Below are 18,500 nucleotides of genomic sequence, written 5' to 3'. Positions count from 1 at the left end.
ATAATGACAATAATATTGTAGCCTTCTAGGCTTGAGAGACATTGCTACCTACACACTACTTTTACATGATGTTATCCACTAATTTTCTTCCCGAAAAAGATGGGAAAGCTGTGGCAGAAAGTGCTATATAAATGTGGAGAACTTGAAGCTCGATAACGGAAGTTTTCCAGTAGGAGTATACTACCTGGTCATTTAGCTTTAAAATAAACACAATTGTCTTACTGTTATTGCAGTGGTAAGTAAAAGTGTCAGTAGAATAAAATACGTTTCTAGAACACAATGGACCCCTGTGCAGTTCCAACTTGACCCCTAACCTCTAAGTATGACCTTGACTCCACTTTGGACGTCAGTTTCATCAGCTGGGGATGCAAGCTAAACATGAAGTCTCTTACCTCGTATGGTTAAACAGTTATCACCATGACTGATCTTTGACCAAAAGTATGAGCTAACTTTGACCCCTGGACTTACCATTCACAGATATTAAAATTATAGAGCTTTGATAAATTGGCTATGGCAGGTAGATGGATATACACAGGGACAGACAAACAGGCCGAAAGACAGAAGGATAAGGACAGAAAACAGACAGGGCGATCACCAGGCAGCCCTGGACGTTAACGGCCATAACCATCTCTTTCTATATAAAATAAAGAATATCTAGATTTATTTATCTTCGCACTCCATAGATTTTAAATGGATCCCTGCTGGACTTAAGTAACTTTAAATAATGAAATCCATGGTCAAGATTAGTTACTATTGCAGTAACGAATTACTTTAGCCATCAGTTCTTAAACGCGTCCACGCTTGATCATAGCCATAAAACCATAAAGTAGCCATTATTCAGCCTAAAGATCTGACTAAATACACGGGGTTTTAATTTCCATGGATGATTTTTTTTATGTCGGCAAAATTTATGATGCTCATGGCTGCATCTGTACAACCTACCCTCAACTATAAAACCAAAAGCTTTATACACTGCCTGTCCTTATATGAAAGAAACCATATATACATGTATAGTAAACATATAACATAATGTTACATAAACACAACAGCATTTGTTGGAGTCGAAAAATAGGACGTCAGGCTATATTTCCTTTCAAAGCTCCTTCAAAAGCTTTAGAGGGCCATTGCTTAAACAGAGTATGATGATGTTAGGTATAAACGCCCTTACATCGTCTGCGTGTCGAGGCCCATCCTGTGTTACAGTGTGTGAGGCGGTCGTCGTCCCATGAAAGAAAAATATTTGCAGTAGAGGAAGACCGTCGAGGAAGTGCCGGTGCCCCTCCCTCTACCACCAGGCCCTCTCCCTTGCACTTTGCATAATGGCTGTTGCAAAAAGTTTACTACTAAATAAATGCTTTATATCGCACCCCGACGTTACGTTTTGAAGGCTCCTGAGTCGAGCCGTTTATGCAAAAGGGTTTTAACTTTGCTCGTTCATTTATTCATGCGACGGGACCCCGTCTGCTGAATGGAATCAAATGATGCAGAATGGGCAGGAAAACAGAGAATTCATTTTAAGGTCATGACAACAATTCTTTTGGTTTCGCAACATTATTCGATAAGTTTTTTCTTATATGCTATAGTATAGAAAACACGACTGAAAATAATTTTGTCCATAATAATAATTAACTGAGGAACATAAAACAGAAATCGAAGGATAAATAAACAATATGATAATAAAATACCATTAATATCAATTGATAAGTTTATACTAAAACAAACGGATAGGAAAAGCTCAGTCACACAGAATCGACAATACAATTTCATGGCCTATCTGTTCACCCACGGTAAAGCCTTGTTAATTTCATAGCTATCCGTTCATAATTTTGACTACTAATCAGAAACAGGGAAGCAGATGAACAGTGAAACAGCAGCCTACACACCACTGTGCACACTTGGGTGTAATCGTGACAATTCAAACTTTTCACAGTACTGAAATGTAAATACAATAGTCAATATTTTTGTGGTTCTGATAACCTGGAATATCTAGAAAACTTAATTATCAATAATGATAATAACAGTAAAGTACTTATCAGACAACGTACTCCTGAGTTTCCTTCCAAAGATACAACACTTACAGAATCTAAAGACTAGTGACTGGTCCATCGTCTAACCTTCCTAACATTATTTTAGTTAAACAATTTCAGGATCTAACAGAAACCGCAAAATAACCTATCTTCGTACCATTCTTTAAAAATCCGTCCTTCCGAGCGCTTTCCATTTGCCAGGGATTGGATCTGCATAATCACCAAATCAAATAAGACTGGGCTCAGCCAGTGATTGACATTCCTATAATTTGATGAAAATCCGGCTATGAGTTTAAGGCCAACTCCCAGACGAAGAGGCTGAATGCAGGATGAGAGTCAGAATCTCCAAATAATGATGATCGTAGTGGAGAAATTATAAAGAAAAAGCCGCAACAATAATATAATAAACAAATTCACTGGGAATTTTCCCAAACCCTTGCAACCAAAAATAGCAAATGCCATTAGTTATAAGGAGGGACAAAGAATATTTTACGACATAAATCAGTATACCACCCCAGAAAATAAGGAACATTATAAAAATTCCCAGTTCGCCATTTAAAATCTGATCATTTCAACCAGTAAAAAAGCTCCCTAGACTTCCTTTTGAACGAAGCAACGACTTTCAATTCAGTTCATAGCCAGGGAGACGAAAAGTTTAATAGCAGTGTTTGGGAACAGGAAGAAATTAGGGGACACTAAGAAAGGCAGAGAAGCAATGTTCTGAAAGCAACTGTTTTGAAGAGGCCATCAGTTAGAGAAACAATAATAGGTGTTATAGAAACCAATGAAAATTTGAGAGGAAAATGCCATTACAATTAACTCTAACACATAAATTACTTTATTTTGAAATTTTACCTTTCAAAACAAAGCATCGAAGCGATAGACTGGCAAGTGTTGACCGTTGAGAGAGAGAGAGAGAGAGAGAGAGAGAGAGAGATTTCAGGTCTCTCGTCGCTTGATTTAACCTGACGTAGTTGTTACCAATTTTTAAGATCGCATAAAAATGAAAGGGATAAGACAAGAACTTGACCCAAGGGAACACAAACCAAAGAAGGATTGTAGCCTTTCACCTTGAACAATGTAACTCAAATAACCTACAGATGTAAGCTGCTGCGGCTACTGCTACTACTATTGCTGTTGCGAATAATAATAACAATAACCTGTTAAGACTAATAATAATAAATAAGCTGTCTCCAACACAACATTAATAAGTATATATTATCTACCTAGGAATGTTACTAATAAATCTAAAGGAAAAGGGTATATGATCACAGTGGAAAAACACCATCGTATGTAACGTGTCATAACTACTAGAGGACTATAACAATAACCTGAAATATAAAAAGAAAAGATAAGAGAAGATTAAAAACAGTTGAGCACACTAAGCAGGAAATTACAGGACAGAGAACGTTCATAAAAACTTGTCGTTATCAAGGGTATGATTTACATTAGCTAGAATGAAGGAAATGAGTTCTTCTGCTGCTCGGCTCCTCAGCCAAAATAATGACATTGCGCTGTGGGACTTTCTTTCTCATCTGCCTCATGAAATATTTCTCATCTTTTGTACTTCTTTGCCGAAGAAGACAAGGGTTGGAACTTTTGTGCTCAATTTACTATCTATTAGAAAGTTACAGTCAAAGGAATAAATAGGATACGGTGGTATGTATCAACATTATTACCTAATTTGTTTTCCTAAAAATGGAAAAAAAAACCATGATGTGTACAGGTTCCTCTGGGCGTAAGAACAATAACTGAATTGCACTGGGGTCCTTTTGATCTATTACTGCTGTCAGTCTGTGTACTCAGCACTGACTAGACCTCCATTTTCTCTAGCATAAATATTTATACAACCCCTGACCAGCCTAACCTCTTATAAACTTCTTTATGATCATAGCCTTTGAAATAACTCTGAATTGTGTTTTCCATACAGAAAATTTATGACCACATAGCTTTATCCTTATTGTACAAAATTTCATCTCTGTATTCCAAATATTCCATTATTCTATTCTTCAGCCTCAGCCTATTTATTCATAAGAAAGAGAATGGTCAACAATATGCATCACAAATTTTACTTCATCAGAGGAACTTTCCGTACTCCATAATTCTATGCTCCTGCTTTATATATTATTATACGGTTCCTGTCCTCACCCAGTGCACTATATTAAGTAACACTTGACTCAAGATGCTTACGTGATAAATTATCTTTCGCAACACCAAAGCCAACATTAACCAATCCATCATCTTAGCTTCCACATATCGATATGACGGCTTATCATCTTCATTTTCATCTTTCTCAGATATAAAACTTCCACTACCCTTTGTAACCTCTTCGACATCACCAACGTCCCACCAAAAAACAAGTCGCGCAATGTTTCACACCTAAACTTGATGCCTTTTTCTTTCAATTTTATTATTAATCCTTTATATAAATATTAAAATGTTAATGCGCAACATCAGCATAGTAGACTCCGATCGTATCTCCTGCTAAACCATCAATCACTCTCCATTGCATACGATCTTAACAAGTATTGCCTTTCACCATCACCATTCCAATGGTTCACAACTAATGACCACCCTCACTAAACGTCCTAAATATGCTTTATTTAACATTTGCATGACTTCTGTTAAATATCTCCTTTCCTTCAGTCCCTCACTCCGTGAAAAATTGACAGAACAAGCACCTGCTCCATACACTCTTTTCCCCTATGGAAACTCAAAACTGTTCTGTTTAAAGCCATCTACTATCTCAATCGCTTTTTAATTAGAATAAATCATATACATTTATTTCCCGTTAAAGTAGACACGGCTAAGCAGCTATAATTCTTAATCTCTTCTCTCTAACTTGTGTCATACTAGGATATGACTATTCTTTTTATCCATTCCTTTGGAATCTTTCCCTAAAGCTATTCTACCTTTATATATTGTATTCACTCTCTAAACATGATCAAATGTAGGTGGTATCTCACTGAAAACCCAACAGTTTTCGGTGCCATCAATTCTTCAACTTTCTCTAACCGTTTTCCTTTTCCATCCTTATGGTTCATTTCTACCTCGACTCTCAGGTTGACACAAACACATTCAGTTCTCGTAACACTCAGTGATGACTAACTTCTGTTATTTACACTCTACTAGTATGCACCGTCTAAACAGAACGTAGACAACAATGTTCTCTTCAGATAGTGCATCTTCCTTTATCGTAAACATTTCTTCTGATTCATTTGCCCTACAAACGAAAAGTGCTCCATTGGCTTTTACACTAAAGACCTCTCAAATCTTCTTTCAAGTTTGTCGCCACTTTCCTGTTCTCCTCAAGTAATCAGTATCATTACTTTCTATACTATTAGATTAAAGTAAATTCATTATAATTTAATAATAAGTTGTTAATACTTGCCCAACCTTTTGATCTTGTTTTAGTTTTAAGTTTATTAATAAGCTAGCGTCGTTTTTCGTATATTTAAGCTTTTTCTTAGTTTGATGAACTCTGTAAGGGAGTCATATGACTTCGCCGTTTTGCTTTGTTTACCACCTTCTCCCCCGGTATTGGTGAACCACAGAAGTGCCTTATTAACGATCGTTGTTTTTCTCTCCTATGAGCTGTGTTGACTCGAGTGGAAGGCTTGATCGTAAGGGTGGTGATACGTGACAGAGTTAGTTCGAGTTCCTCCTCGTCCTCACAGCCTGACGCTTTGCCACTTAATTTTTGGTCACTTCTGGAGTTTTGGGATCACGGCTTCTTTATTCCTTCGCTGCCTTGTGTGTGGTCGCTGGTGTTTGTCACCCGCGGCATTCATCAGCCACGCCCCTTCCCTCGTTCGTCGGAAGGATTCCGAACGAGTTGGCCCGTGTCTACTGTGAACGGTGCGGTTTGTGGGGTGCGAGATCCGTTGACGTCCCGGATTCTCGGAGGCTACCACCCTCGGTGTTCCCGTGGTATTTTGGGTTGCCTGCAGGCATTGCAGCTTGACCCGGTTGACCTCTGCATCAGCGTCAGTGAGTTCTTGGAACTCGTGGAGACAAGTAAGGCGGCTTTCTACAGGTATGAGATGTTTTATAGCTATTTAAGACGATCGTGGATCGCTGGGTACCTGTAGTTTTGCACGTAAGGTCTTCTGGACCTTGTATGACCTGAAGAGACAATCTACTAAGCCCCTTGTGGTTGAATCAATTTGTAAGGTTATTTTCATAATTTATTGTTTATCAACTTATTATAATTATTCTTAATATATTCTATTCACTAAGTTAAGTTTTGAGTATAATTTAGTCTGTATGTGTTAGGTAGGAGTATTATTAAGTTTCCCTCTTATTTTCTCTTGTTTCCTTGTGCCTAACTTATTTTCTTAGATTAGTTTTGTCTGGCCAGTTATTTGGAAGGTACCTACCTGAAGGCATATTTAAAAATATCCTATTTCTTGGTTTAGGGTTTAGTTTAGTTATAGGTGATCTTTTAAAGATCTTGAGGTTGTTTTTCCCTTGATATATATATTCATTTTGATTATTATTTTTGCCAACCATTACCTTTTCCTTGTGTAAATAAATATTGTAACTATTGTTGAGGTGTTTGTTCTTTTGTTCCTAAGTTACTGTGTTACATTTGTACTGACCGCAAATTCTGAGTAGAGACAAGAACCCCTGAAGTTACGGCCATAAATAAGGTCGTAACATATACCTTATCAATACTGCGGTTCAACCATTAACTTTTTACTTTTTCGTTATACCACTGCCTCTGTCTGTTCTTTTCCTTTTTCTTTCTTCTCTCCCTCACCCTTGAACTGCTTACTCTCCATCCGCTCTTCTTTTATACTTTTACTCGTTGTCCAGGCGTCAGCCACTGAAACTCTTATTCTTCATTAGACAATTCGGAATATTTCATTTTTATTTAACGTCGTACTTCTATTTCCGCTCGGGCCTCAACAGAATAATGTTATGGTACACTCCTGCCACTCACAGCCATTGACTTAGCCATTTACTTTATCATCTACTTTACATGACCCCCATCTCTAAAACTTTCTCGATACCTTCTTCATTCCATAGATACTTATGAACAATTCACTTATAAAGCCACAAATTATAATAAGTTAAACTCGTTTCCAGAAGGCTGCATTCTCATTTACTTCAGGCCAGTACACCGACCAGAAACGCCTTTTCTCTCCAAAGCACTTCTTCTATTGATGTTGGTCACGTCGCCCAGTCACCCTTTCCTCCCAGAAACTTGCTGGGCAACGGATTCAGCCTAACTCCTAAAAGTTCCATTACCGCTGAACCATAACTGGAACTCGGGCACTTAATATCAATGAATTCTTGAATGCTGAGCTAAATGAACACAATCATGTATGGTATCAACACCATAATAATAATTATAATATCACACAATCCTAATCGCCAAAGTCATTAGGCCATCTTCGGACTCTTACAAGCTGTAGCAGTAAATAATTTGTATTAAACTGCACGAGGGCGAATGGCCCAACAAAGTTCAATCCTTACAATAGTCCATCAATCTTCAACATGGGTTCCATCAAGTGACAACACAAAGTGCAGGGATGTATCCGGTGATGGTGGCACAAAATATATATGTAATAAAACAGGTATTTTCTATATTATAATTTTTTTCGTTGCCTCCCTTGCAATCTATAAGCTAAACGGGAAAATGACTGGGAGACGAGAAAGAATGGTAATAAGTCAAGTGTATATACAAGCATGTAAGTGTATGTATGTATGTAAGTATAATAGTATATATCAATATTATATATATATATATATATATATATATATATATATATATATATATATATGATTTGCTAAGATATATTTTAAATATCATTGTAATGTGATATGCTATGACGTTTCTTAGAATGAAGAGAGACAGCAATTTAACTTCCCTAGAGACAGTGTTCGAGGTGATGAGCTTAGGGAATGCTGATGTGTCTTTTTGCTGTATGTGCAGATCTGTGCATGTCCTGTTGCTACAGGCGATTGCAGAGGTGACTTTGAAACTGGTTACAAGCAGTTCATGGGTGTGGACAATGTGTGAGTTCGTATGCATGTGTGAGCTTTTCCCCCTACATATGAGTGTTAAGTAACCATGATGGCTAGATCATCAGAGAGGTGGCAGAGCCAAGATGGCTTCTGCCAAAGTGTTTATAGAGAAGTGATAGTGCATACTGTGTTGAATGGGTAAGCGTTATTATATTTATTTTGGCCAAATTGTGGCTGGATTGTATTTGAATATTTATTTCAGAGATGTTCTATTCATATGATCTTTGATTATAATCTTGTGCTTATCGAAGTGTTCTCCTGTCTTCTAACAGGCGATTCTGGACAAGGGGAATTGTTCTGGAGAAGGGGATTGATCTGGAGAAAGGGGAACTGACTTAAATAATGTCATGGTGTTACTATAGAGACTGTTGTGGCTTTTCCAGTTTTATGACTGAGACTGTTGTGACTTTTCCAGTTTTATGACTAAGATAATATTGGATTATTGGAGTAGAAACATGAAGTGGGGTTATCTGGGTTCAATCATTCATTTAATCTTTCTGTTAAGAACCTGAGTTTATTTAGCCAACACTTTGCTTTTAAATAAATGTGTATTTTTGTAATTCACGACTCTGATTTAGTAGCCTAAGGTAATGGAAGGGGGGAGGTGTGGAGAGAGAGAGAGAGAGAGAGAGAGATTGTTGAGAATCTCGAGAGATCCATCGCTACCTTTTAAAATGTGAGAACGAGATTTTTTAATCTCGTTTATATATATATATATATATATATATATATATATGTGTGTGTGTGTGTGTGTGTGTGTGTGTGTGTGTGTGTGTGTGTGTGTGTGTGACTACGAGCGTGACTGTGTATGTACCCAATTTCCAGATCATGTTGACATCATTACCACCACTGGAAACGAAGAGGAATACACTGCGACGCTACAAAACTCCAAGTATTTTTAAGTATTATCGCAGCCAGAACCTTCAGGTCTGGAAGCGAACATATAACTTGTGTATGCGTGAGTGACTCTTATCAATGGACTGCGAGGGATACGAAGTTAAAGAACCTCCATATGATAAGTTTCGTCTCGGTCTACTGAACACATACAAGTCCCGAGATCTGATCTTTTACATAATGGGACAAGCAGCCGAGAGGAATGACGGCCTACGAGCACTCTAGCCTCTCTTTTATTTTAACCATTTTTATTCTGATTTTCTGTTAACATTGAAATCTAATGTAAACAATTTAACGCATTACGTTACGAAAGTTAATCTGCACAATTACATAACCTAAACACAAATCATGGGTGCACAAAGAATAGTCATTTATACTCTACATACTAATATGTGGAAAGAAAGATTTTTTGTTATCAAAGTGACGATTAATATTCTAAACAGGACATGTATATATAAAATGACTTTGAAGCCACATTTGGATATGTTACTTGAAAGAGTCCTCAAAACTTTGTGTGCGTGTGTGTGTGCGCGCGAGTATAACAATCCTACAAGCTATCTGTTTGTGTCGAAGAACTTTTTTGTGTATATATACATATACGTATATATATATATATATATATATATATGTATATATATGTATATATTAAAATATATACATATCTATCTTACCAAGAGCGAAAAACATTTCCCGTATCCATTCCATTAATTTTCCTCTTGGGATATTTCCTCCGGTGATAGATTCAGCACAAGGCTCTTAAATTATGTATTACCTTCATCCTCCCACTTTTATCGGAACTTTTACAGCGGAAGGACGTCTCTTTACCCGATATTGGGATCCATTTCCTCCCCATCCTTCATTTCTCTATTTCTTTTGGGAGGCAGTTTTTCTCTCTTTACGTTCCGAATTCAGTCATGAAGGAATTGGCAGAGTACATATATCAGGCGTGTTTCGGGGCTCAATGGTTTCGCCAATCCCCCCCCCCCCCCCCCCCCCCCCCCCCCCCCCCCCACCCCCCCCCCCCTCCCCCCCCCCCTCCCCCACACATACACACGCGCGCGCTCGCGCGCGGCCACACAAAATATATAAAAGAAATTTTCAGAATAAAAGTACTTTCAATATTCAACTACATATTTCCTCCTTTTGAAAAATAAAAAATAACAGATTTTTCCGGACATATGATGAAATCACCCCAAGCGTTGGATGACTTTTTAATCTAATTTAAATATAATTCTTTTTATTGGAACTGAGTTGCCTATTTCATAAAAAAAAAGAGCTGAAACGAATGGTCAAAATGATCAACATAAAGTGTCCTGAGGTAAATTTGCGCAAATAATCCAGTATAAAATAAGTGTCATTACAAAGAAGGTATATATTCGATCAGTAACTTTCTCCTAAAAAGAATACATGAAATTTACTTGAGAAAATGACAAAATTAACAAAGCACTGGAAACACGGTTGACAATTTTGGAGTTATTCGTTAATATACGTATGTATATTATTTCAATTACACACACACACACACACACACACACACACACACACACACACACACACACACACACACACATATATATATCATATATATATATATATATATATATCTATATATTATATATTATAAATAACTTGTAAAAACATTCGAAGGAAGGGTGGCAGTAATGTTATAGTTCAGAGCAAAACTTCGCACCCTATATATTTATAACCTTAGAAACGCCAATGGATTCGTGAAAAGGATACGAAGATAGTACGGATACTAACAATAAACATCTCAAAGACACTTTATTTTAATAGGCACAGCACCTAATTCCTGCTGTCAAGGATGGAAAGGAAACGAGAGAGAGAGAGAGAGAGAGAGAGAAGGAAGGGGTTATCAGCTAGGCGACCAACTATGCCAGCAAACAAAACGCGAAGTGGGAAGGGTAAGGTAGTTAGACTCTTCGAAGAAAACTCACCCATCTCTCTCTCTTTAGAAGATAAAAAGTTTTTTTTCTTTCATTCTTACAATGGTCACAGGGGTCTTTATTGGGAAACTTTCCGTTCCACAGCATTGTAAATCACTGTGGCCCATGTAAGTCATCGTAAACACCAGATATAAATAATTTTTCCTCTTTCTGGCTCTTTCATTTTTCTTGGGGATAGAGAAGTGTTTATGAGTATAAAATTAGATATACTATATACATACATACATACAATTATATACTATATATATATATATATATATATATATATATATATATATATACACACACATAAATACAAATATATATATATATATATATATACATATATATTATATACATATATATATATATATATATATATATATATATATATATATATATATATATATATATATACACATGAGAGAGAGAGAGAGAGAGAGCCAAGAAAATCTAATAAAATCATTCTCATAGACAAGGGTAATTAAGGAAAAGTCTTAAGATCTTAAACATGATTCTTCGGATTCAGGTCACGGAACCAGCGAATGGAAAAGAGGGAATGCCTTATATTTCAGTCCCTTGACTTAATTAAGTATGCAAATTGACTGAAGGAAAATGTGGGCGCTCTTGAAAGGGGTTCAGTTAATTCAGCGTCTCTGTCACGAATTATAAATGAGGGTTTGTTGATGCTGAGCTGCTGTTGTTACATTTGTGGTGGTCGTTATTTGTGCAGGTTGCCTGGTTGTTCTGTCGTGAGAAGAGTACCTACAGTCCCGTACAAAGGACATTTTTTTTCGTCCCTATTTTTCATCCTTCCTGTTATGAATCATTTCAATGGACATCCTTATTCACAATCGAGAACACCAGGACAAAAGGCGCACCTCTCTATGGTGGTTTTATGTAAATGAATGGCGAAGCAAGATTCTTTTGGAAGTTCAAGTGTCTTAAGGTTCCGACCACAGAATCTCCTTATTATGTTATAATGCTTTCCAGGCACGTTGTACAGTGACATACCACCTAGAGGCATGGTGCTGGACTTGATACTGGTGCAGTCTTTAGCTGATGAGCTTAAAAAATAAAATGGCTTGACAGGTATGTTTATGTCTTTTTATAAATCATGTCCCTCGAAATTTCAGAAAGAATATTCAAAAGATAGTGTTCATGAAAAGAAAGGTCAGAAATTCTAGCGTGGTTCATATATGACGCAAAGAATGCATTCAGTTATTCCACTCCCTTCCCTGCATCCTTGCTTCGCATTCCTACTGCAAAGGAACCTTTTTAGGAATGATGACTTTGAAGCTAAATCATGAAAAAATATAAGTTCTGATTGTCAGGTGGTCTTACAGGCTGATGAATATCAATAGCCCCATTCTATCCAGCAGGTGAATTTAAAATTCACTGTAAAAAGACCGTTTAAATATCTTGGCTTCTCATAGTTTTCTTTTATGCACTGTTGACATGATTATTAGCAGCGCTGAAGATTTTATTCTATCTTAATATTTTATTTCTGACATTCCATGGAATGTTCCTTCTCTCATTTTGTCTAACCATCAGGCATCACCGGAGGCACATTTTATATTCTTAAATTTATAAATGACAGTGCGGCCTATAATAGTGCTTATATTATATTCTGCCACAATCACTATAATTACTATCAGTGCATCTAGAGCAAGAGGGTGATCATTCAGTCTATTTGACAGACTGAAGGCAACAATTCAGTCAATTTGACAAACTTCCTTTAATCGAGTGACGATATTTAACCGTCCAAAATAAATACAGACGGAGGCATTAACCGAATGAAAGCAGCAAGGAAGAAGAAAAGAGATTTCCGAAGTGAAAGCAATTTATGGAAACGGTTGATGGCAAGTCGTAAAGAATGTTTTAACTGTCTGGCGCTGACCGGCGAATAATAATCAAAGGTTGGGAAATGACGGAAGGGATTAGATGAGATCCTGCAATAAGCATTACTGACCGCATTCGTGTGGGATGTATTTTATTATTTAGAGAGAGCATTTAGAATAACTTGTATTAAAAGGAAAATAATCTGCAGCACCTCGATACATAGACGCGTGAAACTAGAAAGTCGTATACAACTTTTGTTCAGTCATTAGGAATTTCTAATGTAAAACAACAATTGCAGCGCTCTGCAGAACTGAACAGTAACAAAACCGGAGGCAGCCAAAGTGCACTGTTCATCAACAACTAAATATGTGGCTAGCAAAAGCTTCCAGTGTAAACACATAAAGCACTGTGATGAACGAATACTTATTGGGCAATATATATATATATATATATATATATATATATATATATATATATATATATATATATATATATATATATATATAAAACAAAAGCAGTGTTATGAATGGCTCTACTTACCATTTTCTCTCTGTAAAAGTTTTTATCGAAGAAATCAAAATACTGTAGATACCAAGCTTATTCATATAAAAAATTATTTTTATGGAACACAAACACGCTCAAGAGAGTTAAACAAGACCCATATTATCATCATATTGTCCCATCACTTTCCCTTAACAATATTTTACGATAATAATCCAAAAACGGGCGGCCTGCACGGATATATACCGAATTCAAATAATATTCACTTTATCCAGAACGTGCATACTCAGGGTCGCCGTATCATGTATACCGGCTCCTGAATAGGAGCAAAAAATAAAAGAAGGGACCATAAGGATTATCTATCGAAAACTGCAGGTGTCAGTTTATGCTAAACCACATCTAGACCAGAGTATTAACGGTGAATTTGATCTGCCTATCTAAAAATGTTACCTTATGACTAATACTTAGTAGGTGTTTCTTCAATACGGAATATGACTCGACTGAACTGAACTGAATAACCTGCCGAAAATACATAAACAAAATAAAAACACTGTGCTCAAAAAAATTTTTTTTTTATAGATTACAAATGCAATATGAAATAAATAATAACAGGATGGAGAAATTCACATTAAGTTAAGAGGATCCACTGATAATAATAATAATAATAATAATAATAATAATAATAATAATAATAATAATAAAATAAGAAATCACTTACCTTTCTACGAATTTGTTAAAGAGATCACCTCGTAAATGCGTAAATATTTCCTCTATGTAGGGCTGGAACGAAAAGGCAAAGACAGTTAGTAGGAGGTTCCGAATATACGGTTCAAAGTAGAAAAACAATTTCAGTATCAAAAATATTTCAAGCTTAGCTGAATATAAAAACAGATTTTTTACACTTATTAGGATCAGAAACTGAAGGAATATATATATATATATATATATATATTATATATATATACATAAGAGAGAGAGAGAGAGAGAGAGAGAGAGAGAGAGAGAGAGAGAGAGAGAATTTGATTGGTGAAGGCAAGGTGTGTCTGGGAGGAAAAAACAACATTTGAATGATTTATGGTAATCACCGTCTTTCCTATGTTTTCTCTTTCACATGACAAGAAAGAGAGGAGAGAGAGAGAGAGAGAGAGAGAGAGAGAGAGAGAGAGAGAGAGAGAATTCATCCTCCACCAGCAGATATGACAAAATCGTGTAATTCAAACAAGAAGAGCGTAATCTTACATAAACTTAAAGCATTATATTTATATATAAAAACATTTTTCGTCCATATACTGTAGACACTTTTCATATATTTTCTATTTCACCGTAAGCATTTTCACCGCCACCCAAACCCTAGGGAGTCCCACATGGAGGGTAGCGCCTCACTGTTCAAAATAAATTTTTAAAGATGAGGTTACTATAGTAGATTCACATCAACCATGCATCTGATGTCTAGGCCAGTCCATTACGACGCTCCTGATTGCCTGTTGATAAGCCAATCACAGGGCTGGAAACTCTCAGTCTCTCGAGAGAGTTCACATAGGCAGGATGTATGTTCCACCTCTCCTGAGGGATGCATCTTTCAACACTATCCCTCAAAAAGGTGGAACATACACCCTGCCTATGTGAACTCTCGAGAAAGACTGCGAGTTTCCTGCCCTGTCATTGGCTTATCAACAGCCAATCAGGAGTGTCGTAAGGGACGGGCCTAGACATCAGATGCACAGGTGATGTAAAGCTACTATAGTCCCATGCTTCATTCTTAGTTTTCACCTTTCCATCGTATCTATTCACATGGCCTGATTAGAAAAAAAAACTCACCATGCTGCTACTTAAACACAAGCCACTACACACATATACATACATACATACATACATACATACATACATACTACATACATACATATATATATATATATATATATATATATATATATATATAAACATATGTATGCACAGGCGTAAATAGATGCAAGAAAACTCTTGCGAACTAAATATCTCCGAAGGTTAATTACCCATGTAAAGAAAACATCCTGCAACAGGGTAATTGGTCTGCAGTATTATGGGTCTTGAGAATGATGATAAGAGGAGAGTCTTTAATCTCTGGTAGGTGGTAAATTACCAAGTCGGTTTCTACGGCAGTGTAGAGTATATATATATATATATATATATTTATATTATATATTAGATATTATTATATATATTTATATATATAAATATATTGATTTATATATATATTTATATCTATAATATATATGTATCTATATAGGATACATATATATATATATATATATATTTATTTATATAAATATAAATATATATTATCGATATATATATATATATATATATATTTATATATATATATATATATATATATATATATACTATATATCATACATATAGTATGTGTGTAAATAAACATACAGACACTCACTCACATAACACTTAATATAATGAAAAAGTCTCGATGCACCCACCAGTCCTTCCCTTCGCAGCTGGCTTGACTATTTCTTCTCGACTATCATCGTACCTCCAGGATCAGTTGGTTCTTCGTCCTTGCAATGAATGGATGCAATAGCAGTAAAAGAAAGGGAAACAAACACGCCTCTCTGAGTAAGGAGGAGAATCGAATGAAGGACATTTGTCTTTTTCCAACTGGCCATCCCCAACAGAATTCTCCTCTTGCCTCGAGCCACCGCGGAGCGGAGGTCGCCTTTTCCGTGAAGATGCTTCCTTGACGACAGCACACACACACACACACACATGAAAAAGATACGTACACAACAAGCAATAAAAACCGAGCCTGTCAAAAGCAGACAAAGAATTTGAAGTTGAGCAAATTGCCTTCCGACAAAAAACCCACCGAGCGCGAAGGGAAGACAACGAACGACAAGATACATAACAGACTACAAGAGTTTCAGGAAGGAAACTTTCATGGCCGGGACACATCCTTGGCAAGAGTCAGCAACGAGAGGCTTCGAATGAACAAAATGAAGAAACTCCCTTACTGATTCCGCTCGTGTGTAATACTGCATATTGGGCTAAATGCAATTCCAATAGAGGAGGTCAGGAAGGATATCGTGAATCAAAGAAGTGCAAAAGGAATATCGAAGTTCCTCTCTCTCTCTCTCTCTCTCTCTCTCTCTCTCTCTCTCCTCTCTCTCTCTCTCTCTCTCTCTCTCTCTCTCTCATGATAAATTCGACGCTCTAAAAAATAAAAAAATAAAAAACCGCAAAACCCGAACCAGTGAAAAAAACCTAATCATGATTGGCATCTATTAGGCGTCTTCCCCGCATCGCATCATAGGCCTCGCCATCTTTCATCTACGCGAACACGAATATTAAAAATTCTCCCGACGTCTGAAAAGGGCGACGGGATCAAAGTCACCCTTCCATACGGAAACCTCTGCCGCCAAGAGCATCTTTACATCAGTATGCATATCAATAAGAGAGATTTCCTCTCATAACTAGAATTCTGGCAAGGTGCCCGGACTAGAAGGGAGGTCAACAGCGTCACCGGCCTCTTTTGACCCAGTCTGAGCAGGGAGGTCAAAGGCCATCGCAACGACTCCCATAAAGGCGTCGTCAAAACTCAGCCCTGATCAAACGTCAAGAAATATGTCATGCGAGTCGTATTCATCTTCTATTCGCCGTCTCGTTCCATTAGTATATTGCGTTTACGGACGAAAATAGGGAAGCAGAAAAGGTTGGACGATGCAGAAATGAAAAGCAGAGAGAGAGAGAGAGAGAGAGAAGAGAGAGAGAGAGAGAGAGAGAGAGAGAGAGAGAGAGAGAGAGCCACCATCATTTTCGTAGGTCCCAGGTGGAGACCAAATAAGCTAAGGAAATATTTTACACCCGAGACAAGGCTATCTCTGGGCCCACCAGCCAAATATATCGATCACCGTTTCAGGTACAACAAAGGTGCAAAATAAATAAGAATGAAATCCTGAGCAAATAGCCCCAAAATCAGTAATATATAGGAGGGAGTTTCACTTTGAAAATTATTAAAATTGCACATCAGTAAGGAGCCACCTTTGAAAATAAATACTGCAAAGGAAATATAACATGCACATATGTGAGTGAAGGTGCGCATACACATTCATTTCACATAGGTAACACACTATACATACGTATGTTTCAACGCACTATACACATATGCTGGCATACAAATGCGAATGTAAATAGATATAGGCTTTCCAATACTAGAACGCTGATCCAATTTCGTTGGCTCCAACCCAGAACGGCCCACTCCAAGCGAAACTCAATCTGCATACAACGATTCACTCCACACAATCAAATTTTGCTCCTGAAAGGAAAGTCCTCTATTTACAAAGCTCTATAACTCTTCAACAACATACCAGGCCCTCTCCTCTCTCCCAGCAACCAGGTTCATGCACGCTGCGAAGAGCTCTATCAACAGTTCGGAAATGACTTTCGTCCGTTTTCGCATCCGCAACGGTAAATAAGGCGCGATCCGTAACAACGAGGCTCTGTGTCTCTCGCTCTTTGGATTACGTTTCAGATCCAGCGAGGGTTTGCGAAGTCTAATTTGCTTCATCGTTATTCTGGAAACGAAGGCGATGGAACTGACACTTTTCATTCTTCAGTAACAGTCAATCACGTTTCATATGAATTCAATGAGATGAAATGTTGACAAATCTCTTGACATCAAAAGGACAAAACAGAAAAATAAAAAAAATAAATACGTTTAAAATAACAGCAAACTCGAAAAGGAAAGAAACAAGAAAATGAATGAAGAATTTAATTTATTGTGTATTCTTTCCTGAGATTTTCACTTCGATGACTGGCGGACAACAGCGTTTGACTCAGCAAGAGCCACTGCAGGAAAGGAACCTTCTAGTCAGTCAAAATACTACTTGAAAACTTGTATTCCTGAGCATTCAAAAGCAGTGCAACTTTTCTACCACTACTACAATCCCCCAATAATGTCTGTGTTCATTAATTAATACAAATTTGGGTTCTGTAAGCAATTTTGCACTTTCACAAAGAGATCATATGAAGAAACTGGTTAAAGGTCGAATCAATTATGTTTGTATCTCTGAAGTCTATGTCATCTACATTCATTCCCAAGGCCAGAGTATTTTACTCTCGACTGAGAAGAAAGACAAAACAAATTTTTTCTACAAAAACTGAAGCTGTAGTTCACGATGGATTTCGATATGTATGTTACTGAAATAGTGAGCACTGCCGCAGTAATTTCCAACAAGAAATCTGATCGATATGCAGCAGCAGCAACGAA

The 18,500-nt window shown here is 36.9% G+C and overlaps 1 protein-coding gene across 1 annotated transcript in view; it reads right to left on the bottom strand.

Annotated features, from left to right (window-relative positions):
- The window catches only part of LOC135221723 (G protein-coupled receptor kinase 1-like), a 613,113-nt gene that overhangs the window by 80,176 nt on the left and 514,437 nt on the right, over positions 1-18,500 (bottom strand). The window contains exon 6 of the mRNA XM_064259512.1: positions 13,959-14,020. Within this exon, the coding sequence (XP_064115582.1) occupies positions 13,959-14,020 (62 nt within the window). The remainder of the gene's footprint in view (positions 1-13,958; positions 14,021-18,500) is intronic.

This window comes from Macrobrachium nipponense, chromosome 3, assembly GCF_015104395.2.
Source record: "Macrobrachium nipponense isolate FS-2020 chromosome 3, ASM1510439v2, whole genome shotgun sequence".
Classification (NCBI taxonomy): domain Eukaryota; kingdom Metazoa; phylum Arthropoda; class Malacostraca; order Decapoda; family Palaemonidae; genus Macrobrachium; species Macrobrachium nipponense.
Note: the sequence above shows the minus strand (reverse complement) of the source record. Positions and strands in the feature narration are given on the sequence as shown.